At 47.6% G+C, this 22,152-nt stretch overlaps 11 protein-coding genes across 11 annotated transcripts; 5 read left to right on the forward strand and 6 right to left on the reverse strand.

Annotated features, from left to right (window-relative positions):
• The first annotated feature begins 24 nt into the window (after positions 1-24).
• On the forward strand, positions 25-1,741 carry LY89DRAFT_632519 (Dehydroquinate synthase-like protein). The gene is made up of 4 exons (XM_018211307.1): positions 25-618; positions 672-796; positions 906-1,237; positions 1,285-1,741. The coding sequence occupies exons 1-4, from the start codon at positions 271-273 to the stop codon at positions 1,713-1,715; spliced, it is 1,236 nt and encodes a 411-aa protein (XP_018061048.1). The 5' UTR covers positions 25-270; the 3' UTR covers positions 1,716-1,741.
• A 138-nt stretch (positions 1,742-1,879) lies between these two features.
• Positions 1,880-3,105, reverse strand: LY89DRAFT_692312 (6-phosphogluconate dehydrogenase C-terminal domain-like protein). Its single transcript, XM_018216512.1, has 3 exons — positions 2,954-3,105; positions 2,229-2,891; positions 1,880-2,164 (listed from the first exon to the last, which is right to left on the reverse strand). The coding sequence occupies exons 1-3, from the start codon at positions 3,055-3,057 to the stop codon at positions 2,011-2,013; spliced, it is 921 nt and encodes a 306-aa protein (XP_018061049.1). The 5' UTR covers positions 3,058-3,105; the 3' UTR covers positions 1,880-2,010.
• Positions 3,106-3,455: 350 nt separating this feature from the next.
• Positions 3,456-4,672, reverse strand: LY89DRAFT_632525 (uncharacterized protein). Its single transcript, XM_018211308.1, has 3 exons — positions 4,244-4,672; positions 3,736-4,103; positions 3,456-3,688 (listed from the first exon to the last, which is right to left on the reverse strand). The coding sequence occupies exons 1-3, from the start codon at positions 4,597-4,599 to the stop codon at positions 3,504-3,506; spliced, it is 909 nt and encodes a 302-aa protein (XP_018061050.1). The 5' UTR covers positions 4,600-4,672; the 3' UTR covers positions 3,456-3,503.
• Positions 4,673-5,138: 466 nt separating this feature from the next.
• LY89DRAFT_769010 (MFS general substrate transporter) lies at positions 5,139-6,840 on the forward strand (the record flags this gene model as incomplete). The annotated part of the gene is made up of 6 exons (XM_018221805.1): positions 5,139-5,231; positions 5,362-5,641; positions 5,690-5,836; positions 5,900-6,403; positions 6,526-6,746; positions 6,790-6,840. The coding sequence occupies 6 exons, from the start codon at positions 5,139-5,141 to the stop codon at positions 6,838-6,840; spliced, it is 1,296 nt and encodes a 431-aa protein (XP_018061051.1).
• Positions 6,841-7,109: 269 nt separating this feature from the next.
• LY89DRAFT_790342 (uncharacterized protein) lies at positions 7,110-7,926 on the reverse strand (the record flags this gene model as incomplete). Its single annotated transcript, XM_018223355.1, has 3 exons — positions 7,110-7,489; positions 7,545-7,705; positions 7,814-7,926. 3 exons carry the CDS (start codon positions 7,924-7,926, stop codon positions 7,332-7,334), a joined length of 432 nt encoding a protein of 143 aa, XP_018061052.1. The 3' UTR covers positions 7,110-7,331.
• An 857-nt stretch (positions 7,927-8,783) lies between these two features.
• LY89DRAFT_702826 (putative epoxide hydrolase 2) lies at positions 8,784-10,016 on the reverse strand (the record flags this gene model as incomplete). The annotated part of the gene is made up of 5 exons (XM_018217275.1): positions 8,784-9,048; positions 9,100-9,293; positions 9,351-9,451; positions 9,514-9,605; positions 9,688-10,016. The coding sequence occupies 5 exons, from the start codon at positions 10,014-10,016 to the stop codon at positions 8,784-8,786; spliced, it is 981 nt and encodes a 326-aa protein (XP_018061053.1).
• Positions 10,017-10,440: 424 nt separating this feature from the next.
• On the reverse strand, positions 10,441-12,952 carry LY89DRAFT_632534 (uncharacterized protein). The gene is made up of 4 exons (XM_018211309.1): positions 12,689-12,952; positions 12,240-12,585; positions 12,115-12,192; positions 10,441-12,067 (listed from the first exon to the last, which is right to left on the reverse strand). The coding sequence occupies exons 1-4, from the start codon at positions 12,824-12,826 to the stop codon at positions 10,599-10,601; spliced, it is 2,031 nt and encodes a 676-aa protein (XP_018061054.1). The 5' UTR covers positions 12,827-12,952; the 3' UTR covers positions 10,441-10,598.
• Positions 12,953-13,614: 662 nt separating this feature from the next.
• LY89DRAFT_403929 (protein phosphatase 2A regulatory B subunit) lies at positions 13,615-16,274 on the forward strand. Its single transcript, XM_018207283.1, has 5 exons — positions 13,615-13,951; positions 14,033-14,425; positions 14,480-15,436; positions 15,482-15,780; positions 15,827-16,274. The coding sequence occupies exons 1-5, from the start codon at positions 13,928-13,930 to the stop codon at positions 16,191-16,193; spliced, it is 2,040 nt and encodes a 679-aa protein (XP_018061055.1). The 5' UTR covers positions 13,615-13,927; the 3' UTR covers positions 16,194-16,274.
• Positions 16,275-17,320: 1,046 nt separating this feature from the next.
• LY89DRAFT_602843 (syntaxin 6) lies at positions 17,321-18,091 on the reverse strand (the record flags this gene model as incomplete). Its single annotated transcript, XM_018210270.1, has 2 exons — positions 17,321-17,993; positions 18,045-18,091. 2 exons carry the CDS (start codon positions 18,089-18,091, stop codon positions 17,321-17,323), a joined length of 720 nt encoding a protein of 239 aa, XP_018061056.1.
• Positions 18,092-19,067: 976 nt separating this feature from the next.
• LY89DRAFT_403920 (uncharacterized protein) lies at positions 19,068-19,417 on the forward strand. Its single transcript, XM_018207282.1, has one exon. The coding sequence runs from the start codon at positions 19,163-19,165 to the stop codon at positions 19,379-19,381; it is 219 nt and encodes a 72-aa protein (XP_018061057.1). The 5' UTR covers positions 19,068-19,162; the 3' UTR covers positions 19,382-19,417.
• A 735-nt stretch (positions 19,418-20,152) lies between these two features.
• LY89DRAFT_678561 (uncharacterized protein) lies at positions 20,153-22,124 on the forward strand (the record flags this gene model as incomplete). The annotated part of the gene is made up of 2 exons (XM_018213752.1): positions 20,153-21,449; positions 21,529-22,124. 2 exons carry the CDS (start codon positions 20,153-20,155, stop codon positions 22,122-22,124), a joined length of 1,893 nt encoding a protein of 630 aa, XP_018061058.1.
• Positions 22,125-22,152: the final 28 nt, after the last annotated feature.

Genomic DNA, 22,152 nt, shown 5'->3' on the forward strand with positions numbered 1-22,152 from the left:
GATGCCCAGAGACGGCTATTGCGGCAACAGCTGACAAGACGTGTGATGCAGACGGACTGTTTCGCCCCGTCATGTTCCGGATATTTTACTGTTTGCGAAGAAACTGAAGATGATGCGGGGTTGAAGGAGCCGTGAGCTGCGTTCTAATAGTGGGGGCCAGTGCCTCGAGACGAGGGTTGAAGACTTCTCTCGGAAATACACAACCGCCTATGCTTCAACCTGGTTCTGGTGAACAACATTTCAATTTTTGTGAAAGTTTCCAGAGCATCTATGGCAGCCCAAGGAGAAACGTACCGCTTAGCATTCCCTCCCAATCAGAAACCATACATCTCGACTGGTCTACCGTTTCACAAATCCCTTGTTCATCATGTCACGAACACATTCCATGCATCTAAAGTCTATGTAATCGTCTCCGCATCTATCAGTAAGACGAGCAATTTCTCAAGACTACAATCCGAATTGGGTAATAAGATTGTCGGTGTTAGATATGGCATTAAACAGCACGTGCCCTGGACGGACGTCCTCGAGGTCGTCAATGATATCAACCAAAAAGAAGCGGACTTGATTGTCACATTAGGGGCCGGTTCTCTCACGGATGGTGCCAAAGTTATCGCATTTGTAAGATCTAAACCAGGTCAGTATTGCAGCATGCCTGATTAACAATATTCAAGGCGCTTGCAAATCAAGCCTTTACACTCGAGAATCTGGCCAAGATTGCGGCCGACGCCAAACCTATAGACTTGCAGCCATGTAGCATTCCTATCATCAACATACCTACGTCTCTGTCAGGCGGAGAGTAAGTGATAATCTTGCCCACCGAGTCCAACTCCTTTTACCCCTGAAATTTTTTCGACCTAACTCCAAATGCTTTCAGAAGGGCGAATACTGACTCTAAGAACTTCTAGATATACCGCCAGTGGTGGCGCTACAGACATGCGAACACACCGCAAACACTCATTTGCACATCCTTCAATTGGAACCAATCTAGTGATACTTGACCCAACACTATCGATCTCAACACCCGAACGGGTCTGGATTTCCAGTGGTATGAGAGCTGTGGATCACTGCGTTGAAGGGCTTTGTTCGAATTCTCCTAAAGTGACTGATTCCACTGATGCTACCTACACCAAGGGTCTTCGTCTTTTGGTCCCTTCTTTGCTGCGAACTAAGAAGGACAAGGAGAATCAAGAAGCAAGACTTGATGAAATGCTGGGAGTTATAGAGTCAATGAAAGGAAGTCAGTGTAACCCTTCGCTTGTGAAAGTTGGTACTGACACACTTCAGGCAAAGCAGGAGTTCCGATGGGAGGTTCCCACGCCATTGGACACCAGTTGGGACCTCTTCGCGTAGGGCATGGAGAGACCTCATGTGTCATGCTGCCCCACGTATTGAGGTGGAACCACCTAAATGGAGATGAGACCGTCAAGTCACTGCAAAGAAAAGTCTGTGGTGTGTTTTGGGGTCAGGAAGACATAGAAAGAATGTTGAAATCGAGAGGTTTGGAGCCAGGAACAGTTGATGCAAGTGATATTGTTGGTGCTTTGGTGAGTGAGCTTGGTATGCCGAGAACTTTGAAAGAAGTCAATGTCTCAGAAGACCGGCTCGATGCTTTGGCGGCCAACACTATGAAAGACAGGTGGAGTCCAACAAATCCTGTTCCTTTAAAGGATAAGTCGATGGTTCTCGAGATTCTCAGAATGGCGTTAGGGACATGAACACTGTTGAGATTGAAATATAAGATAGTTTTACTCTAGACGCTGTGAAACAATGTCAGTGAGTTAAATTTCAATTATATATCAAACTTTAAGAAATGGAATAGTGTAAAGACGGCTTGAAGTAAGACACAAACTTCCTTCTATTTCACAGAATTTTCTTTCGCCCTTCATTGTGTTCCGCAACTTCACAAGCTCCAAAACAATGTTATTCTATATTTTCAATATTTCCATATTTGTAGTATCTCAGTTCAGATGCAGAATAGAAATAGGATTCAATTGCATCAGAGCTTCCATTCTACTCCTGTTTGAGCTTTTTGGCAGTCATTCCCTCGCTGAGCAAAGTCACAACATCTTCAACAGTCTTGCCTCTTACTCTAGCTCCAGGCTTCTCCAGGCCTAAGTCAGAATCCTCAGCGACAGCTCTATATACTTCGCTAACACCTTCGAATCTGAATATGATTATTAGCATCTGTTCATCATGCCAGTGTCCCGTTGTCTGGAGGAGATTCTTACAAGTTCTTCTCAAAACCACCATCTTCAGCTGCTGTATCAGCCATCTCGAGCATCTCATGTACCCATCGATACGCTTTTGGCGGCATGGTCGTCAGCCCCTCCTCGGCAGCCTTCAAAGTTTCGGGAAAGTCTCTCTTCAGATACTCTCTCATCTCTGGTAAGACACCGAGTTTATGGGCGGTAGTAAATGACTGGATTGCCAGTGCGGTGAAGCCTTTTGTGTTCATCCCAAAACATATCTTCAATCCTGTTGCTGCACCAATTGAATCGTTCAAGTGATGGATACGAAGGTGTTGATTGAGTGCCTCGGAAGGTATACGAGTGGGACCAGAAATGACAAGTGATGGACAATGCCATTTTCCTGAAGCTTTGCGGTGAGGAACTCCTCCGATAATCCCACCGTCGAGAAACTTGATGTTTGAGTTGGAGGAAAAGAGTGTAGCAACATGACGAGCGGTGCGAGGTGAGACAGCGTTCAGATCTAGATAGTAGACTGGCTCGCTGCGAGAGGATTTGCTGGCAGCAGTGGAGATGAATTCCGCGGTTTTGATAGCATCACGTGGAGGAACAATGGAGAGGATGTAATCGGATCGCTGCACCAACTCCACGTAGTCGGGTAACAATTCAACTCCTACTGACTGAGCACGGTCTCTGGTACTTTGGCTGCATCCAAATTTTAGTAATTGTAAGTGATCAAGTAGTGATATTAGATGCAGATGACATACCTTCTTTCAGACGCATTGGTCACAACCTGGTATCCGTAGTTCTTGAGCAAGAGAGCTATCCCTAAACCCATTTCACCAATCGAGACAATGCCAATAGTAGCCATGGTTGCTGTCGGAGTATTATGTTGAAAATTGCCGAAGTTTGGTCGCTTTTCTACACTTTCAATCGAGCAATTGGATATTGATTGAGGGGTTCACGGAACATTTCGACCCGCTGTTGTGCTAAATGCGGCGTCAGAGAATCCGCTGTATTGAGGAAAGGAGCGCTCGTGTGTGCAGGCCGCAAACTTGACCGCCGACTAAATAAAGTCTTACAGCTTCGACTTGGCAGTGATGTTTTTTCTGTGTCAAAATAGTTCAGCCACAATCACATCTTGTCAGAGTCCGAGGATCTAGAGTCAAGGATCTGGATAGTGCCGAGTACTGAGGTGCGCTAAGTCACAATCGAATGAAAGGTTGAAACCCAGACTACTTAGCACTATATACACTACACTAGTATCACGCTTGATAGTTGTGGCAGCTGTTGAATATATTTCTCTCCTTCAATTCTCTACTGGAATAGCTTCTGTGGTGTGTTGACAAAGAGGTCAAGCCATGTTTTCTCATCAGGGATCCACTTCCTCAACGCTTCTATGTGACCTTTGACATCCACTTCCCGAAATCCTTCAATATCATTCAATCTCTGAGCTTCGGTCTTACCCTTTCGAGAAACACCCAACTGAGTGTGAGGCCAATCTATAGGAGATGAGCTAGATTCAACCAAGCATAAGAAGAACACTAACCAGTTCCAAAAATAATACGGTCTGGTCCTGCCTCAATAATCGCCTTCGCAATTGGAGCCACTGACTCAATACCACCGGCATGTCCATGGTACAGGCGTTCAAATCCAGACATCTTGACATAAACGCGTTTCTCCTTGATCAATTCCAAGAAACTTTGAAACTCGGGTAACTTCTCTTCACCTGGAAAGGTGCCTCCCATATGATCAGCAACGAGTTTGATGCGAGGATCCAGCTCTGTTCTAATCATATGAGCCATCGATGCCCATGCACGAATATCACAAAAAATCCCAATCGCCCATTCCAATCTTGCTAGTTTCGTAGCAAGAGCCTTGACTTTGTTTCCAATTACGTCGCCACCGCTCTGATGACTGTCCTCGAAATCTCAATGTCAGTATACTTTTTGTTCATGCGTATGATAGGTAAGACTCTCTTGTCCCAAAAACAGTGGCCTGAAAGTAGTCATAGAACAGTAGCAGGGAAAATATTTCTTTTGAAAAGGAAGACTTACCCGTGACCCCATGCCATCTCATGCAATCGAGCACCTCTGACCCCAGCTTTGTGCAATTCGTCAAGTTCAGCATCTGTGATATTGTTCACATCAATAGTGGCAAGACCCCGGAGAGTGACCCCCGGCATAGATTTCTGTTTGCTGAGGGTATCCACAAGTGGCGCCGGGGAAGTTCCCTGAATCGAGGCATGAACAATTACAATGTTCTTGCATCCCGTGAGATTGGAAGGATAGTCTTGAATGGCTGCTGGTTTCGGGGTGTATGATCGTGGAGTCGCATACGGAAACTTTTCGGGATCAAATGCATGAATGTGCGTCTCCCAGGCACCTTCGGGAACTAGTGGATGTGAGGACATTCTTGCAGACTGTGATGAATGAATCAATCCGTGAATAACGAACTCAAAATATTTCAATGAGTTGTAACGAACTAAATATCTTTCCGTCGTGGAATGGAACGGTGCGTCAGTGAGTCGTAATCGGCATACAAGGGCCTCGATGCGGGGAGTCGGGGTCGTCACTTGCAAGCTATAATGCGGGGCCCCATAATCCGCGAACGCACACTTGGAACCCGTCTCCAGTCCCTGTGTGTTATGGAGGGCAGGCAGTCCGCCGAATCCAGTTGACATAATTCTAATTCCTTGGTTGTGCTATGTCCTTTCCCCGCCTTGAGTACGAATCGTCGTAGCGGAATAACAGTACCCTGTGCCAAGACGTAATCATCAAAATGGGACTCCCTCCCAGGACTGGACATTTAATCTAGGCTTTCAATCAAGATCTTCATACCTATCGTTAGTCTTTGCCCCGAAGTTGTTCATCATTTAATCATCGAAGCGGTACTTTCTCCTAAGCAAACTAAGATCTTATAGCCAGCCAACAAAAATTGGTTTCGACAACAATGGGTTTGTTGAGAGACCTCAGGAATGGCATTGCCCATTTTGCAGGCTCTGTGCGAATGAGTCCAGCTCAAGCCACGACATGGCTTTCATGTGTAAGTTTCTCTTTGTTACCCGAGTCTCCCACTGTCCGAACACCTACCAAAGAGTAGACTAGATCTCCTTCGTTTAGCCCAGGAGTAAAAGACATTAATTCTGCATGAACACAGCTAATATTTCATCCAGTGGTCAGCTTGGACTCTAGGATCCTTTCAATTCTACTTACTTCCGTTCACTCTTGCATCCCTCGCCAAATACCTTGATGTCGAACAAACCAAGATATCGGAGGCTAATACAACCACTATGCTGTCTCGATTACTCGGCGCTATCATCTTCGGCATTGCTTCTGATCAGTACGGAAGAAAGATTCCACTACTGATTGATCTTGTTTTGGTTGGCGTGTTGACACTCTGTAGTGGATTCATCCATACATATGGTCAACTTGTTGGTGTTCGACTCTTATTCGGTAAGTTCTGACACAAGTGTTACCTTCAGACTTGGCCTGACATAACAGGAATTGCTTATGGGGTCATTTATGGACTTATCACGGCGGCGGCCCTGGAAGCTGTACCTAAAAGAGCGAGAGGAATCGTTTCTGGACTTACTCAACAAGGGTTCGCTGCAGGCTACATGCTCGCTTCTGGCTTCCATCTCGCCATGGGTAAGTACTTTGTTCTCTTGCTTTACAAGTAGCCTGGTTAGCTAATCGCCGGCTGTGCAATAGCGGATTATGAATGGCGAGCCCTGTTCTGGCTGGGAGCGGGGTTGTCCGTTCCTGTCTTTCTCCTAAGACTCTTTCTGCCTACGATCTCCGTCGCTGCAACAGATGAAGACGATGGTGTCGCAGCTGGAGATGTCGACGCTCGAGCAGTCGTTGGGGGAAACTTGTCGTTCATCAAGAAGCTTAAATACGTCCTTCGACACCACTTTCTTGCTGTTGTCTACATGGCTCTACTTTCGGCTTGCTTCGCCACGATGGGTCATGGTTCTTTCGACTTGTATCCAACCTTTCTAACAGTTCAGCGCAAGTTGACAGTTCGCGAAGAGACATGGGTCACTATCCTGCTCCAAAGTGGAGGGATTTCCGGGGCCCTGGTGGGTGGATACCTTGGTAACCGATACTCCCTGAAGTGGGTGCCGTTTTGCTTTGCGCTCTTTGCGGTTCCGTTCTTGCCACTTTATGCCCTGCCGAGTAAATGGAATCTTCTCGGTCTTGGAGCCTTCTTTAGTAAGTTAAAAGCACCCTTGGTTCAAGCATATTTTGAGAGCCGAGTCTTCGAGACACTGTTTCGAGAGAGCTCATCTCGTCTCCTTGATAATTCTTCAGACTCCCTACTGACCTTTCAACAGTGGAATTTGGGTACGGCGGAGCGATTGGAAATCTTGGAAACATTTTTCAACAAATCTGTCCGCATCCAGGAATGAGAGCAGCATTTGGTGGTGTATCGTATAATATTGGAAATGCTATAAGTTCCATAGCACCAACCATCGAGACGAGTCTAGGAGAGAGATTCCCAACAGCACAGGGAACGCCAGACTATGCTAAGACGCAATTGATCTTGGTTGGAATTGTAAGTGAAAATTCCCGAGTTCCTGGTATGTGTGTTAATACAGATAGTGTCTTGGACTGTTGCTACTCTGTTTGGGTTTGATGCCACTGCATAGGTTGAATCAAAATTGGGACATTGAAGATCCGAATGCAGAGGTACCACACGTGGCTGAGCAGGGAGGTGATGAAGAAGACGGGTTAGGCATGAGTTCTCAAAAGGGGAGCCAAATCGAGGCTATTCACTTGGAAAATACTGTAAAGACTTGAGGTTATTACTACGGCGATGATGGAATGATATACGGTATGAACAAGGATGTTTTTCCAAACTTTGTCCAGTAACCTCAAATCAATGTATTCACTCACCCAACATCTGGTCTCGTACATTGTGTAGCCCTCAGCTTTTGAATCCCCGCAACGATTCCCCCAGACGAGACATCCCGTGCTACCATCCTGCCAAAGTATTCCGGATCTGACAATCATGCCCCGTTTTCGGTCTTCCTCGCGGGGCGTCAAGCCTACCATTCCTGTCTTTTCATTCCACAATCTCTATTTTGCAAATAGATTGCGGGACTCGAAGGTGCTGTTCCAATCGTATTTCTATCCTCATTTATTTCAGATCCTCCTTTTGCTCCTTAACCATCGCCTCGTCCAGATAGCACCGCATACTCTTTATGGCACCAAGACCAGGGACAGCCAATCCGTCGCGTTTATCCATCATTCGGGGTGTGGGTTCTGTTATTGATCGGTACGATGTTTTTTCCTCATCTATTTCTATTCGTCAGTAATCGCCGTCTTGTGCGAGTGGATGGGTCAAAGATACTTTCACCACAATCCATCACAGCATACACATCACAGTATTCCGTCACCTTGCCTAGAGTGACCGATTCGACGAGGCCGTGGAAGTTATAGCACGAATCGTAGAATGCGTGGATCTTGAATGGGAAGCCGGCGTAGGATTCTTCGGGGTAGAAAGTTGCTAATCTGGTAGAGATCTTGGGTTAGTCACCAGAGATAATATAGACAGCCGTAGATCAAAATCAGACAAAGAAGAGTCATGCTTCGGACAGTCGAGAATAGAACATTGCTTACAAAGGCGTATTCATCAACTGCATCTTCCCACCATGTACCAGCGCAACTATCGAAAAGAAAACCCCCAAAATGATGAGAGAAGTATCTCGTGAATACATAATCTTTAACAGCATTTTGAAAAAGGCACGTGAATAGATGTCTGATCAAAGTTCGTATCGAGGGCGATGCGGGGATTTATCATCTTGACAGAAAAGCTTCTTTCGGGCTTTACTTGCTTTTTGATCGCCATGGCTGACTGACACAGGGGCGAACAAACCCCCTTGTCAGACTGAATATTGGAGCTGAGGTATCGTGTGCTCAGAATGGAAGACGATGAAGGTACGCAAAGGAGTGTGAGAAACATGGCGTATTTGGTGATAGGTGAGGGGTCGTGGCGTCGTGAAACCTAACCTTGAATGTCTCGGAAGAGATTTGTGGCTGATATTGAATGAGACACATATATTATTGACTAGTCCGGACTGGACCTCGTACGATTGTGCGATCGAGGGTCGCTTTCTTGTTGTACCTTCGTACACTCGTACCATTTTGTCCGGTTTTGGTGCAATCTGACATCGTGTGAGAGAAATCTAGCTCAAAAGATACAGGGGGCTTAAAACATTCAATCAGTCAGCGAGAAGTCTATCAATAGATACCGTTTCTCTGCCATCATTCTCCAAAAGTCTTTAGACGTAGTTGCGTCTTGAAGGGAAATCGGCGAATGGTGACGGCGCTTGCCTCCTCATTCAAACCGATTTGATGATGTTCTTGCGATTGGAAACCCAAGCATTTTGCTGGGTTCGCTCGTGTGTATTAGACTTAAAATCCAAGAGACTGAAGGGAAGATCCAATGTGTGCTACAACAATGTGAAGATTATACCAACTTAGTATCACGTGCTGCATCGACATGTGTCCCGGTTGGAAGTTCGAAGTAGCAGCAGAAACATCAAGCCAAAACTCATTGGAAATGAAATTCAAGTTAAATGGTACAGGTCTAATTGGCCTGCCCTTCAGCGAAGTCAACCAACATTTGAGAGAATTCATCCCTCTTTTCCAGCTGGATCCAATGCCCGCACCCTTCGAGCTTCTTGATGGTATAGTTCTTCAGGCGAGCTGGAGATAACTGCATCGCGACTTCAGCACGGGTGACATAGTCGTTGTCTGAGAGAATAACGAGAGCTGGCACGTTGACAAATTTATTATCCTCGGGAATGAGCGCATCCTCGCCAGCATGGAGACCACGTATGGTAGCTTTATACCTGATAAATGTAAGCAAAGTGCTGGATGGTGTGTTCGGACTAGAAATTTACCAGTTTAATGGCCCCACGTATCCCCCTTTAGCCAGGATTTGATTGTGAGTGGTGACTTCGGATTCGGAAAGCCATTGAGGGAGTGCCGTAATGGTGTTGGCGGTAATCCACGCTTTGGCCGCCCCTCGTGGTCCCAGGTGGGTTTTCCAGAGCTCTGGATCATGTGGGTAGACAAGGGACGTGAATGATTCATTCTAGGTTGAACAATCAGCTTTCTTTCAGGACTCCATGAAATCTGTCCGATAACATACGTGGTGATCACATATTTCGGCAGCGTCATCATCGTTGAAGAATTCCCAATATCCGAATGTGGGATACCCAAACAATTGCTCCGTCATTGCATTCATTGCATCTAGTCGTATATATGTCAGGATGAGAAATCATTCGAGTGAAGGACATTACCCAAGTCAAAACCACTTGGCTCCATGTATGGCACAGATACAAAGACCACCGCCGAGAATTTGTCAGGGAAATAGTTCAATAGGCGGGACAGCAATCCTACGCCCCTTCAAGTGATTCTATCAGCCTTCATAACACAGAAGAGTATGGAGGTGGGGAAAGACGGGGATTGAGTCATCTGTGACTTACCAATCATGCCCCACACCGATAACTGTCCCAATTGACTCCTTATTCAGTATTTCGACGAAGTCGGTTGCCATTTTCTTGAGTCCGTACGCTTCCGGCTCAGTGGGCTTGTCTGTGTCGCCATAGCCAAGCAAGTCGGGTACAACGACTCCGTAGCCAAGGGAAGTCAGCGTTCTGACTTGAAAGCGCCAGTCATAGCTTGAGCTAGGGAAGCCATGGAGAAGCAAGAAGGTCGGCTTCGATTCCTTCGCAGCAACGTGGACATAGGCATATTTGATGCCGTCCTGAAGTTGGACAAGCTTGCCAGCAACAGATAGATTATTCAGGGCCATGATCACTTGATATCTTCGAAGTCAGATGTTAAGGGTGAAGAGTGCTTCTAATCCTGAATATATTCTGTCCACTTTGCCTTTGAAATACGTCAGCAGTCCTTGTTTTTGATATAAACAGCAACAACAAAGAGCTGTGATGTTGGCGCGTTGGTTGCACAGATGTGGCAAGGGATACGAGCGGATGAAATTTGTTGGATGACCAGCTCAGCGGTGCAGATAGTGGCGTACTTCAGAGCTCTATCGACGAATCTCAAACCACGCTTCGTAAATATTGCAAATCGCATCCATGTTAAAAAGTTGTTGCAGCAGGGAAGGTGCCGAGGCTGAGATTCTGGCTGTAAGCATAGCACTTGCTACGACGGTTGAACATCAAGTACTTATGCGGCTTACTCTAGTGGCATTTTTGAAATTTCAAGAGCCTGATCGCAATCTTCTCGAGTGAAGTATCCAAAAATTCATGACGACAAAGGACTCATGGCATCATTTGTACAGTAACAACAAGGTGACATCTTCCGAATTAAGATGTAATCTGCCCGATGACAAGACAGAGAATTGCTCGTACGCTGACATCGAGGTCGTCCACTATTGCCCGCTCGTACCCTGATTATAATACAGCGCCGTATAATCGACCTCATCCGTCTCGTCACTATCAATTTCACTCTCCACGCCATCGGGTATCTCATCTTGCTCGATGTCAGTCTCCACATTATCAGAACCGTTGGGACCTTCCTCCTCCTCGTGGACGGTAAGGGTACCTGCAGCAGGCATTCGCGACTGTCCACCCACAGCTTCACCTTCAATTGATGCAAGCGGTCGATCTGACGCAGGCAAGTTTTCGAGATTTGGGTCGATGACAGGCGCTGGGATATTCCACGCGGCGGGTTCGATGGCTGGTTGAGTAACTGGTCCAGACGGTCCAACTGGAGCTGTGCTAGGTTTTGGTAGGATTGCTCGCTCTGGCTGACTGGCTATTTGAATGTTTCCATGGATGATGTCGTTTCCAGGTGCCTTGGTGACTCTCTTGCGAATCCTCGCAATCCGGGCCTTGCCTCGAACTGCCTTTTTGTGAACACCACTTGTCTGAACGGCCTTGGTCGAACCTTGCTTTCTCATCTCTGCTAATTCTTCTTCTGTAAGGCCAACTTTTGGAAGAGGAACAAGAATTGATTTACTCTTCTTTCCAGGGAGTATATCGGGAACGCGAAGAGCGTCGTCGAACTCCTCGTCGATCAGCTCTTTCTTGCAACAAACAGCCATCAACTTGGTCTTCATGATCGCTCTGATCTTCGCCACGGTGCCTTCATAAAACCAGCCATCACTGGAAGTTTCGCATTTTTCTCGGTACGGCGCATCTCTCATGAGTCGAGCTAGCACCGGATCTGTGACATCGCACACTTGCCAGATTTTGCCATCCAAAATGACTGTTTTGCCATCAAAAATGTGACTCTCTCTGTATTCCTTCGTGGCACCTTTCTTGTTGACTGTATAACTTGTGCGGACGTCTTTCCACTGCATGCCTTCGATTTTCTCTTCCTGTTCAAAGAGCTTGAAAAAGAAGCTCTGGTATTGGCGATATTTTGGGTCAGTCCGAGGGTCAACACCAAATTTGATGAGAGCATCACGAAAAGGGCCACCTCTGAACTGATAGCCAATATATTGGAGAGCATCTCTGAATGTCCACAGTTCTTTGGAGGTGCCGACGCGGTTTACCAAGGCTCTGCGAGTCCAAAGAGGACGTTCATCTATAGCTTGTCGAAGTTCCCCAATCAACTTCAAAAGTTCTGGTTCGTCGGGAGGAGGCGCATGCGCGTGCATGGGTATGGAAGTAGCGTCAGAGCTCAGGTATTGCAATTGGACTTTCCTGCCACCTTGTTTGTTAACAAGTCTCACCTGTCCTGTAGCTTGGTCGACTTGTGCGGAGATATTCGAATTTTGATGAAATCCCCAGTTGAATGGTATTTGGTGCGATGATAGGATAGGAGGGGGAAAGAATTCTTCATTTTCCTTGACTCCTCTGCTGGGGTTGAACTTGAATTCTCGAAGTGTATCCACTACCACATGTAAGTACAGAAACCAAATATTGAATGTTATTACGCACCATTCTCTGCGAAAGCTATGTTGCGAAATTTGGGCATAAACTCTGTCTGACTTGTCGAATGATGGAAATCAGAGAGACCTGACATATGTTAGAGCTGTATGAGAATCAATAACCAGAAGACTTACCTCGATATCTGTGACTCTGCGTGACTTCTCCTGCTACTTCGACAGTGTACTTCCCTTGCGTATCCTGCAGTTTTCGTAGCAAACTGGCAGGCTTGTCCTTCCCCGAATAGGAGTGTACAATCTCAGAAGTCGCAGACGTTGGGACATCGTCTTCCAGTGGAATCCACCCATCATGATGTGGATCTTGAGAGCCTCTCTTGCGCTTCCTTCCAATGCGCTTTGGCACAGTAATCTTCAATAGAACGTTGTTCGTTGGACTATTTTGTGACAGGATTGGGGTGCACATAGGATCATCATGGCGTAAATAGAGAGGTATGATATCTTGGGCGTCACGAGAGTCAACAATCTGCAAAGAATCAGCGTGAACTTTTTTGATATGGGACTTGCCATTCGATTGTCACGGGACCTGAAGATGAATATCTTTAGTAGTTGGAATGATGAGCACTTACCCTTTCAAACGGATGATTCCTTCCAAAAGTCTTGATGCCATTATCAAGATTTTGTACAATCATGGGATGCTCAACGGCAATAATTTGTTTCGCTGGAACCCTTAAAGTAGGAGCGGAGTTCGAGACTACTTCGTCCATTGTTGGTGTAGAACGCAATTACGTCAGATAGAATCAGACACCGTATTTCCGACCGGTGTTATTGGAAGTCATAAATACGATTGCTGATGTGAATACAATACGATCATTGTAATCCCGCGAGGGCACGAGTGAATATGAAGTTGAAAGAAAATGACAGTAGAAGTGTACCAAGGTCGTCAAGGCCCAATCCGGACAAGCGCCCGAGCGTCAATTTTAGGAGCTGGGGCTTGGGCAACTTCGGCCCCTCCCACGATCGTGCGCCTATGTTGTGTTTTGTCGTCGAGTGAAGCCCATTGAATCTCAGCCATCGTCGGTTACTTTCGCAGATTTCATCCTCGCGAGTCCTTGAAGCTTGGGGTGCGCCGGACGCGTGGGCTTTCTTTTGTTGCATCACGACTCCCAAATGATAGCCTGAAGCAGATCACTCGATTCACCGCCCGCTTTACACGACCCATCAACAGCGACGGCAGCGTGCTGCTTGTCAGAGCCTGGATCCGCTGGAAAGACAATCCAGAGTATCTGCGAATTGCTCGTGAGTCGTTGACCCCCCTTGATGCTGAGTCTTGGGCTGTTGGCTTTGGCGGGACACATGGCTAACCTACGCTCCATCATGCAGATCACGAAAGCTCGAGGCGCGAAAACCCACGTCGATTCTAGTCACAATAGCAAGCAGCACACAAGTACTATCTTCTTCATATGTCCGAGCCTCACGAATAGGGTCTCTTCAACTTTGGCAGTCATTACTCGTGCAAGCAGCCTTGCCCTGAACTCAAAGAGATCAGCAAACGGCGACTCTGTTGCAGACCCACACGCTCGGCCACTTTGTGTAGCATCACTTTCTTTTTCGAAAGTGCTCTTATTCACAATTACAACAATTCGTGGGAGGACCTATTGTCATTGCTACAGAAGGCTTTGTGGTTGTGCACGACGTCAGACAAAATCGTGCCAACTTTCTCAACATCTCCACTTTCCTGGAACGGGTAGACGGAGCGACTTTTGGGACGCAAGCTTCGAAATATTTCGCCGTGTGGTACTTCTCGCGGAGTGAGACATCTTCCCGCAGACGGGAAACCTGAAACATAAGCTTGATTGCTATTCACCATGAAAGGCTTCAGGCAAAGAGTTGTAAGTAGCCCCGAATCTCAGTCGTACGAAGCATGAGTCCTTCGGGTAAAGCTCATGTAGACCACTTGCTAACCCGTTCAGCATGATCAGCTCTCGCGCGCCAAAGACCCAAACAAGTCCTCGAAATCTAAGAACAAGGGTGACTCAAAGGATGGGACTTCATCGCCGTCTCAGGCAAATTCGGCGAGAGAAGCGACACAATCCCCAATAACAACCCCATCCTCGTCCACCACAACCCTGAACGATCCTCGGAATAAGCCTCTTCCCCCAAATGATGGTGGTGCCTCGAATCCAAGCAACTCAAGTCCGGCTCTCCAGCCACAATCTGGGTCTATCAGCTCCCTCAATCCTGGACATGGAGCTGGACAAGACCGATTTAATGGTATAAGTGGTGGTCCACCAGTTGGAGGACCTGGTACTCCAAACCGTCATGGACAACTTCCCCCAAGTGTCATTATTAGCCCTAGCGCACCTGTAAGTTGATGTGCTCCCAGGTACTGAGAATCGATAACTAATGAATCATGCTAGCATATTCCTCCCCCGGGCGCCGCAGAAACAATGCCTCACGATCTCGCCCCACCTAAGGCTGGTCAGAAGTCGTTGATATATGATCGACTACAGACGACCCCAAAAGACGTCCCCGAAGGCATCAGAACTCCCAAGAGACAGCACTCCTCCCGATTCGACATTTCCCCACAGCGAGAACTAGAGAAGCTTCCAGGTTTCCATGAAGTTCCTCCCAACCGTCGACAGGATCTCTTCATGCAGAAGATCGATCAGTGCAATGTTATATTCGACTTCAACGATGCCAGTGGTGACATGAAGTCAAAGGAGATTAAGAGATTAGCGCTTCATGAGCTGTTGGATTACGTGGCAAATAACAGACAAGTAATCACCGAAGCCATGTACCCACGAGTGGTGGACATGTTTAGCAAGAATCTGTTCCGTCCCATTCCACCACCAATGAATCCTCAGGGAGAGGCTTTCGATCCCGAGGAAGATGAGCCCGTTCTAGAGGTGGCTTGGCCCCACATCCAGGTTGTGTATGAATTTTTCCTGAGATTCATTGAGAGTCAAGACTTCAATACGAACATCGCCAAAGCCTACATAGATCACAGTTTCGTGCTTCAACTCCTGGAATTGTTCGATTCCGAAGACCCCCGCGAGAGAGATTTCCTCAAGACCACTCTGCACCGAATATACGGCAAGTTCCTCAATCTGCGCTCTTACATACGAAGATCCATCAACAATGTATTCTTCCAATTCGTTTACGAGACGGAACGATTTAACGGTATTGCGGAGTTGCTTGAAATCCTTGGTTCGATTATCAACGGATTTGCTCTACCATTGAAGGAAGAGCACAAGTTATTCCTAACGAGATCCTTGCTCCCACTTCATAAAGTGAAAAGTTTAAGCATGTATCACCCTCAGCTGGCGTATTGCATCGTTCAGTTCCTCGAGAAAGATGCCGCGTTGACAGAAGAGGTATGTATCTTAAATCCCGAGCCGCGGATTGTGCTAATGAATTAGGTTGTGCTTGGTTTGCTCCGGTACTGGCCAAAGACCAACAGTACGAAAGAGGTAATGTTCTTGAACGAAGTCGAGGACATTTTCGAAGTCATGGATCCAGCCGAATTTGCCAAGGTTCAGGAACCCCTTTTCCACCAGCTCGCCAAGTCTGTCGCCAGTCCCCACTTCCAGGTCGCAGAAAGAGCCCTCTATTTCTGGAATAATGAGTACTTCTGCAATCTGGTCAGCGACAATGTCGAGATTATCCTCCCAATTATGTTTGCACCATTGTATGAGAACTCGAAAGGACATTGGAACAGGTATGTTTGGAATCTATGACGCTTGATTGATGCTGACGTAGCATAGGACAATCCATGGAATGGTTTATAATGCCATGAAGCTCTTCATGGAGATCAATCCTCAGCTCTTCGACGATTGCTCTCACGATTACACCGAACACCAGAACAATGCAGAAGCCCGAGAAACAGCGAGAGCCAATAAGTGGAAAGCTTTAGAAGAGCAAGCAAAACGTGGCTCGGCAAATGGCAGCGTCCGGCCGTCAGCGACAAGCATATCTTCCTCCCGATCGAAAAAGGTCGACGAACTTGACCCGATTACCGAAGACAACCAGAAGAGGCTGGACTCATTAAAACTTCAGGATGGAGATCGGAGAGATAGAAGGCCAGCTCACGATCGACAAAATTCGGTAGGCTCCTCCAGAAGCCAGCGATGATTGTCTTAGTACTATGCCGCTTCATTCTGCGTTCAAGGATAGCCTTTCGTGGAAGTTTTGTCACGGGATAGAATTGTTGGCTCGCGCACACCCACATCTTTCTCTTCTCTTCAGCATATTGTCTTGCGTGCTCAGCGTTTGGTTGAAACGGTCTATTGACAATGTCCTTCCAGAAATCGATCTCTCAACCTGGAAGCGATGCGAGTCTTCGAAGTCGATCGGGAAGCGGTGGTTCCCACAATGCTGTCGTAGGACTGGAATCTTCGGGAGAAAGCTACCAACTGGTTCAGACTATGACAGATGAGCAAGCAAGTCATCTTTCTTGATTCTTAGGGCGTCTTGGTGGGATTTCGAGGGAGTGGTCGTGGTCTTGACCTCCTTTCATCTATCGTTGAGGAGGGTTTGGCCTTGGATGTATGGATGTTCTTGCACCTGTTATAGGTATTCATGTATGATGCACAACAAGCATATCGTTTGCGAGCGTTTCATTCGCCTGGTGGTGTGGGGACATTGAGCGATGCGATTGGCAAATTAGTCAAGTCAATGCTCCAGATCTCGATTCTTCTCATTAGACGACACGGATTCTTTCATGGATGGCTGTCTCTCTCCTTTTGAAAGTAAATATGGAGGGTAAAAGGCATCGGCGTTCAGAATCGGAATGCTAAGTAATGAATTGTGATGACATTGCAATTTTCGCTTTATACTTTGTGAGACAGCCAAAAAATAGTTCCTTTGAGAGTGATAGGTGAGAAAGTTAATTTTCGATTTTGATTATCTCACGCCACTGCTGTGCAATGGGAGTGACCTTCTTGTGGTATTTCTGAGATGGAGATGAGAAGATTGAAAAAAGGAGCAAGAATGAACAATATAATGTCTCAGGTTCCTCAGAACATTACAGAAACCTCTCATAATAATGACCGAACTTGTACTATCGAAATAGAAAGCGTAGATATCCAAGTAACTCGTTATCCTCATGCTTGCTGTACATTCCAATAAGCCCAAGGGCTTTCTTTCTGACAAAGGCATTATTATACTTATGGATATGTCTATCTATTCCAGTATGTCCCGGACGCCATGCTCCTATCCAAATCCTTAACACCTTGAAATGCCTTTCCTTCCCCTAGAGATCATAATACCAGCACCAATACCAGCAACAAAATTAACACAAATATCAACACCCCAATACAACAACTACTCAACCCATCCTCATTCTTCTTAATCACCTCCCCCATCCGCTTCATCCCCGTCTGTAACCGCCCTCCAACCCGATCCGCCAGATTATCAGTCGTCTCCAACATCTCCGCCTGCTCCTCCAACTCCCTCCCCATATCATCAGCCTGCTGCCGCAGATTCCCCACCGTCCGAAACACGCCGTCAAGATCCCGATCCTGGTCCGCCATCATAGTAAGCTGCTGCTGGTGCTCAAACTCCGCATTATAATCCCTATCATCCCCTCTCCCCTCTCCCTCAATCCCTTTCCCATTCCCATTCTGCGCAGTGGAAATAATACTCTTCTCCAACTCCTCCCTCATGTCCTCGACCTCGCCGCCCACCTCGTCCACCAGCCGTGTCCGGCGAGCCACTTCCTCGATCTCGAGCCCGAATTTGTACGGGTCTGATTGGACGGCTTGGACGGACTCTATCAGGTCCGAGAGGTCTTCTGCTAGCGAGGAGAGGGAGGTTTCGAGTTCGTGGCGCGCGGATAGGAGTTCGGGGGAGTGGGGGTGCGTGCTGAGGCTGCGAATGCGGAGGTAGGAGGTGAAGAGGGGGCGGGTGTGAGAGAGGGCTGAGAGGACGTCGCTGTGGGGGTTAGTTGGCGGGTGGGAGGAGTGAGGGAGGGAGCAAACATACGCTTGGACTTGGAGGAAGGGGTCCTCTTCGTTGGTTGAGGACATCATCTTGGGTGGTTGTGAGAGGTATCTGCTTGCGGATGGTTGCAGGATGAGGATTGGAACACAATAGAGCCTTGTCCTTCCGTAGATTTGGGCAGAGACCCAGTAGCTGGCTTCGAGAATGTCTCTTGATCACAAGAGCCTCAAAACCGTTGGAATCCGGGGTAATTCTCGGCGTAGATGGAAGGAGTGTTTGCTGTCAAGGGCAGATTCTGGCGTAGGACGGTTAGTTCGGTACACGACAGCCTCGTGGTGACAGGGTAGCTCGGCGCAGTTGGGCTTCCTACTTCAGATGCAGTTTGATTCGCAGAGCACCAGAGCACCAGAGCCTCGTGCCAAAGTATTCTCAGCCTCAATCTATCGTGTGTCCCGTCTTCATTCGATCTACAAGGCTCTTCGTGATGTCCGAAACCTCCAACTTTACTATCCCAGCTCCGGTGTCGCCGTAAAGCCTATGTCCAGGCGCTCTGTCGTGTGGTAAATGCTCTGCAAGCTCTGATACTTTCGGATGAAATGCTGTGGTAAATGTGGGCACTCGCAGCAGATGCTCCCTGGTTGGAACCTCAATTCGTGGGCCAACGATGATACCGTAATCACTGCTGGCACTGCTACCTCGCCGTCTCGTCGATTGGTGGTGGAAGAATTGTCCTCCTTCTCTGCATCAACTGCCTGTTGATGAGTCCTCCTCCTGCGGTGCGCCGTGGGAGACCGTCGAGCATGGAAGGATAGAAGGATAGAAGGATATTCTCTGGTCGGATCTGGATTCCAAGGCTCGTTGACCCGTTGTCTCGGTGTACACGAGGCTGCAGGGCTGAGGATGGATGTTCTGCAGGTAAGCGCCTAAATGTCGTCAAGGGCGGAGAGAGAGCCTGGAGACTGGGTGGCATTCATCCATGTGAGGGCTGTCAACGGGTTACCGGTAGCACGGACGAGAATGCTGGAATATTGCTTCTGATGCTCCACGGCTGTCTGGATATTGCATAACGGTTACACGCAGATGATTTGATATGGAACATCTGGTGCATCACTGGGAATCCCTCTTCGGAATCCTGCATGGGTTTGGTTTGTGGATAATACATGAGGAGGTCGCCCGTGTGCCTAAGATCCTGGGCTTCCTTTTTATTGTTCTCTTCCCCCCTTCGCAAATGTCCAACAACTTTCTCCCACATCATCAATATTGTCCTACCCCTCTGGCACATAGCACATACAGCCCTGCAATATTTCTGCAACGCTTTCCGCTGTTCTGAACGTTACCATGGATGGAGGATGGAGGATGGAGGATGCAAGCCTCTCTGATGATGAGCATGAGTCCTCTTTGCCAGTCCCTACCTAGTCTCCGTCTCAGTCCTAGGTCCTAACCTTAGGCCTCTATGTACGCGTGGCTGTGCTCTGCCTACTCTGCCTTTCACCGTTGGCGCAGTTCGCCACAAGGTTAAGGACGGCTCTCTCATACCTAGTAGAGCTGATGACATGAATTTGCTTGCTTGATTGCTGATTTGCCTTGGGAGCATCGGGGCAAACTGCTGGTGCCTGGCAGATCTTCTTTGTCATCGCTCTTAGCTGCTGCCACCACCCACCTGCTGCCGACTTCCTGCAAGATCAGATGCATTGGTTCACGATCCCCTTCGATTCTCTCTTTCAACCTTCGGCTTCTGTCATATTCACTACACTCATCCAGACTGACTCATATCCCTGCTCTTCTCTGCTTCCCATGGTGCTGCAACCAGATTGGACAGCTCCGGGTCGAATTGTGTGTGGCGAGTGAGTGCCTGTCCGTACATGAACACTCTGCAGGGAGCAGTACACTGCATCATTTCATTCGTGCCAACAACCACAACATAAAAGCCATACCTCTTTTCCAAATTTCTGCACAAATTCTTTTTCAGCACCATTACTTTCAACCCACCTGACCTGACCAGACCAGGTGTCGAGACATTGGAGAATAACCAGAGCCCCGTTACATCTTCTCAACCGAAACTGAATATCTGCACATCTACAGTCATCAGTGATCACGAGTCGCGTGTAACACACCAACATACGTTTTGCCTCTCATAGGCCCAGATAGCCATGAGACAGAAGATGGCCATCAACCAGCTCCTAGAGACTGCCTTCCCCGGAGCAAATGCGGAAAATGGATCCAGTAATCCGGTTGGCATCTCTCCTACCACGCTCCTAGAGACTTTCGTCCCAGGCTATGGTCCCATTCACAAGTTTCTGCTCTTCACTTTCGGCTTCGATGTTACTGTGCTGGTTACATTCGGTGTTGTCTGCTGGTTGAGTGCCAGGATCTTTCGCTCGGCTTGGGGGGTTCTTTATGCCCTGGTGAGCAGCAATTACATGGCAGAGATCACTGTGAGCAGCACGGACGAGATCCATGGCCATCTGATTGCATTTCTGGCCCATCAGTACAAGATCAACTCCAGTCGACGTCTGATGGCTGAGACTCCCTCCAAATCCGCATGGGAACTTGACAGTGAAGATACAGAAACGCCAGAGACTACCGTGGACGCAGAAGGCAACATCAAATGGCTGAACTTCTCCAACCAGGAAGCCAAGTCCCAGCCTCGCTTTACTCCTGCCATCGGCTCCCACAACTTCTGGCATAAAGGAACATATTTCCAACTCCGAAGAAAAGAGGTTGCCATGTTCGATGAACTTGGCGGTGGAGCTGCAGCCTTCAAAGATAAGGAACTGCTGACCCTTTCTTGTTTTGGAAGGTCCACAGAACCTATCAAGAAATTAATTCAGCATGCTAAAGCACACTATCACCTGGGTCACAACGCCAAAACGGTAATTAAGCGTCCTGCGCCAAAAGATATGCGGAGGTTTGGTGGACGGGGTAGCTGGGTGAAGATCGCGGAACGCCCGTGCCGACCCATGAAAACGGTTGTATTGGATGAGGAGAGGAAGCTGGATGTTTTGTCCGATATCAACGAATACCTCAACCCAGCAACTGCGAGATGGTATGCGAATCGTGGTATCCCATATCGCAGAGGTTACCTGTTTTATGGTCCGCCTGGTACTGGAAAGACAAGTTTGACCTTCGCATTGGCTGGAGTTTTCGGTCTGGATATCCACGTCGTCAGCTTATTGGAGCCTACTTTGACAGAAGAAGAGCTGGGAATGCTGTTTACGAATCTTCCGGCCAGATGCATTGTGCTGTTGGAAGATATCGATACAGCTGGTTTGATTCGAGAACCCAGTGATTCGGATGAGAAGAGCGGTCAACCAAACGAGGGGGAGCAAGGAAGCACCGATTTCAATGTTGCAAACCTCACCAAGGCTCTGAAGAAGGCGAATCAGTTGTCGGAGGAAGAGAAGAAGAAGGGGATTTCTTTGTCTGGTCTGCTCAATATCATTGATGGTAAGTCCAATTCTGTCTTCCTATTGCCTGATTTACCTCGTGTAATTACTTTTAAGAACCCATCACTTACACAGAACAGGGGTCGCATCCCACGAAGGCCGAGTCCTAGTAATGACAACTAATCACCCTGAAAAGCTTGACGATGCACTCATCCGCCCTGGACGAGTTGATCACCAAGTCGCCTTCTCAAATGCAACCCAAACCCAAATCAGAGAACTCTTCGAAAGAATGTACAGCAACGATCTTCCCCGCACTACGAAACTCATCACGTCCTCCGGATCTAAAGAAAAGCTTGTCGACGAAAAGAAAGTCCAAGCCAATGGTGCCGCTATCGTCAATGGAACCGGACACACTCTCACTCCTCCTGCTACCCCTGTAACTGCAACCTCAGACGCCAACGGAGAGGCGAAATCAACGGTGACCTTCAATCACTATGCGAAGATTGTCGAGAAGGCGCCAAGTGGCACTCAGGATATCTCGGAATCTGAACTCCATCGTATCGCACAATTATTCGCGGATCAGATTCCCAGTGATATGTTCTCACCAGCAGAGATCCAAGGCTTCTTACTTAAGAGGAAGAAGGATCCTAGACGTGCCCTCGAGGAAGTTAGCGTCTGGGTCGAGGGAATGGTTGAAGTGAAGAGGAAAGGAGGGAAATTGGTTAATGTGCAATGAGGCTACGACTTACAACGACATTATGATC

The sequence above is a fragment of the Mollisia scopiformis genome, assembly GCF_001500285.1.
Source record: "Mollisia scopiformis unplaced genomic scaffold LY89scaffold_41, whole genome shotgun sequence".
In the NCBI taxonomy this organism is placed as follows: Eukaryota; Fungi; Ascomycota; class Leotiomycetes; order Helotiales; family Mollisiaceae; genus Mollisia; species Mollisia scopiformis.

Excerpts from the sequence above, each read along its gene's own strand:
- LY89DRAFT_632519 (XM_018211307.1), top strand. The coding sequence starts at position 271 with ATGGCAGCCCAAGGAGAAACGTACCGCTTAGCATTCCCTCCCAATCAG. Across the intron at positions 619-671 it reads GTGCCAAAGTTATCGCATTT|GCGCTTGCAAATCAAGCCTT; the intron begins GTAAGATCTAAA and ends ACAATATTCAAG. Across the intron at positions 797-905 it reads ACGTCTCTGTCAGGCGGAGA|ATATACCGCCAGTGGTGGCG; the intron begins GTAAGTGATAAT and ends AAGAACTTCTAG.
- LY89DRAFT_403929 (XM_018207283.1), top strand. The coding sequence starts at position 13,928 with ATGAAAGGCTTCAGGCAAAGAGTT. Across the intron at positions 14,426-14,479 it reads TTATTAGCCCTAGCGCACCT|CATATTCCTCCCCCGGGCGC; the intron begins GTAAGTTGATGT and ends GAATCATGCTAG. Across the intron at positions 15,781-15,826 it reads TCGAAAGGACATTGGAACAG|GACAATCCATGGAATGGTTT; the intron begins GTATGTTTGGAA and ends GACGTAGCATAG.
- LY89DRAFT_632525 (XM_018211308.1), bottom strand. The coding sequence starts at position 4,599 with ATGTCCTCACATCCACTAGTTCCCGAAGGTGCCTGGGAGACGCACATT. Across the intron at positions 4,104-4,243 it reads GAGATGGCATGGGGTCACGG|TCATCAGAGCGGTGGCGACG; the intron begins GTAAGTCTTCCT and ends TTTCGAGGACAG. Across the intron at positions 3,689-3,735 it reads CCGTATTATTTTTGGAACTG|ATTGGCCTCACACTCAGTTG; the intron begins GTTAGTGTTCTT and ends CATCTCCTATAG.
- LY89DRAFT_692312 (XM_018216512.1), bottom strand. The coding sequence starts at position 3,057 with ATGGCTACTATTGGCATTGTCTCGATTGGTGAAATGGGTTTAGGGATA. Across the intron at positions 2,892-2,953 it reads ACCAATGCGTCTGAAAGAAG|CCAAAGTACCAGAGACCGTG; the intron begins GTATGTCATCTG and ends ATTTGGATGCAG. Across the intron at positions 2,165-2,228 it reads GGTGGTTTTGAGAAGAACTT|ATTCGAAGGTGTTAGCGAAG; the intron begins GTAAGAATCTCC and ends AATCATATTCAG.
- LY89DRAFT_403920 (XM_018207282.1), top strand. The coding sequence starts at position 19,163 with ATGAGGAGGTCGCCCGTGTGCCTAAGATCCTGGGCTTCCTTTTTATTG.
- LY89DRAFT_632534 (XM_018211309.1), bottom strand. The coding sequence starts at position 12,826 with ATGGACGAAGTAGTCTCGAACTCCGCTCCTACTTTAAGGGTTCCAGCG. Across the intron at positions 12,193-12,239 it reads GCAGAGTCACAGATATCGAG|GTCTCTCTGATTTCCATCAT; the intron begins GTAAGTCTTCTG and ends AACATATGTCAG. Across the intron at positions 12,068-12,114 it reads CATAGCTTTCGCAGAGAATG|TGGATACACTTCGAGAATTC; the intron begins GTGCGTAATAAC and ends TACATGTGGTAG.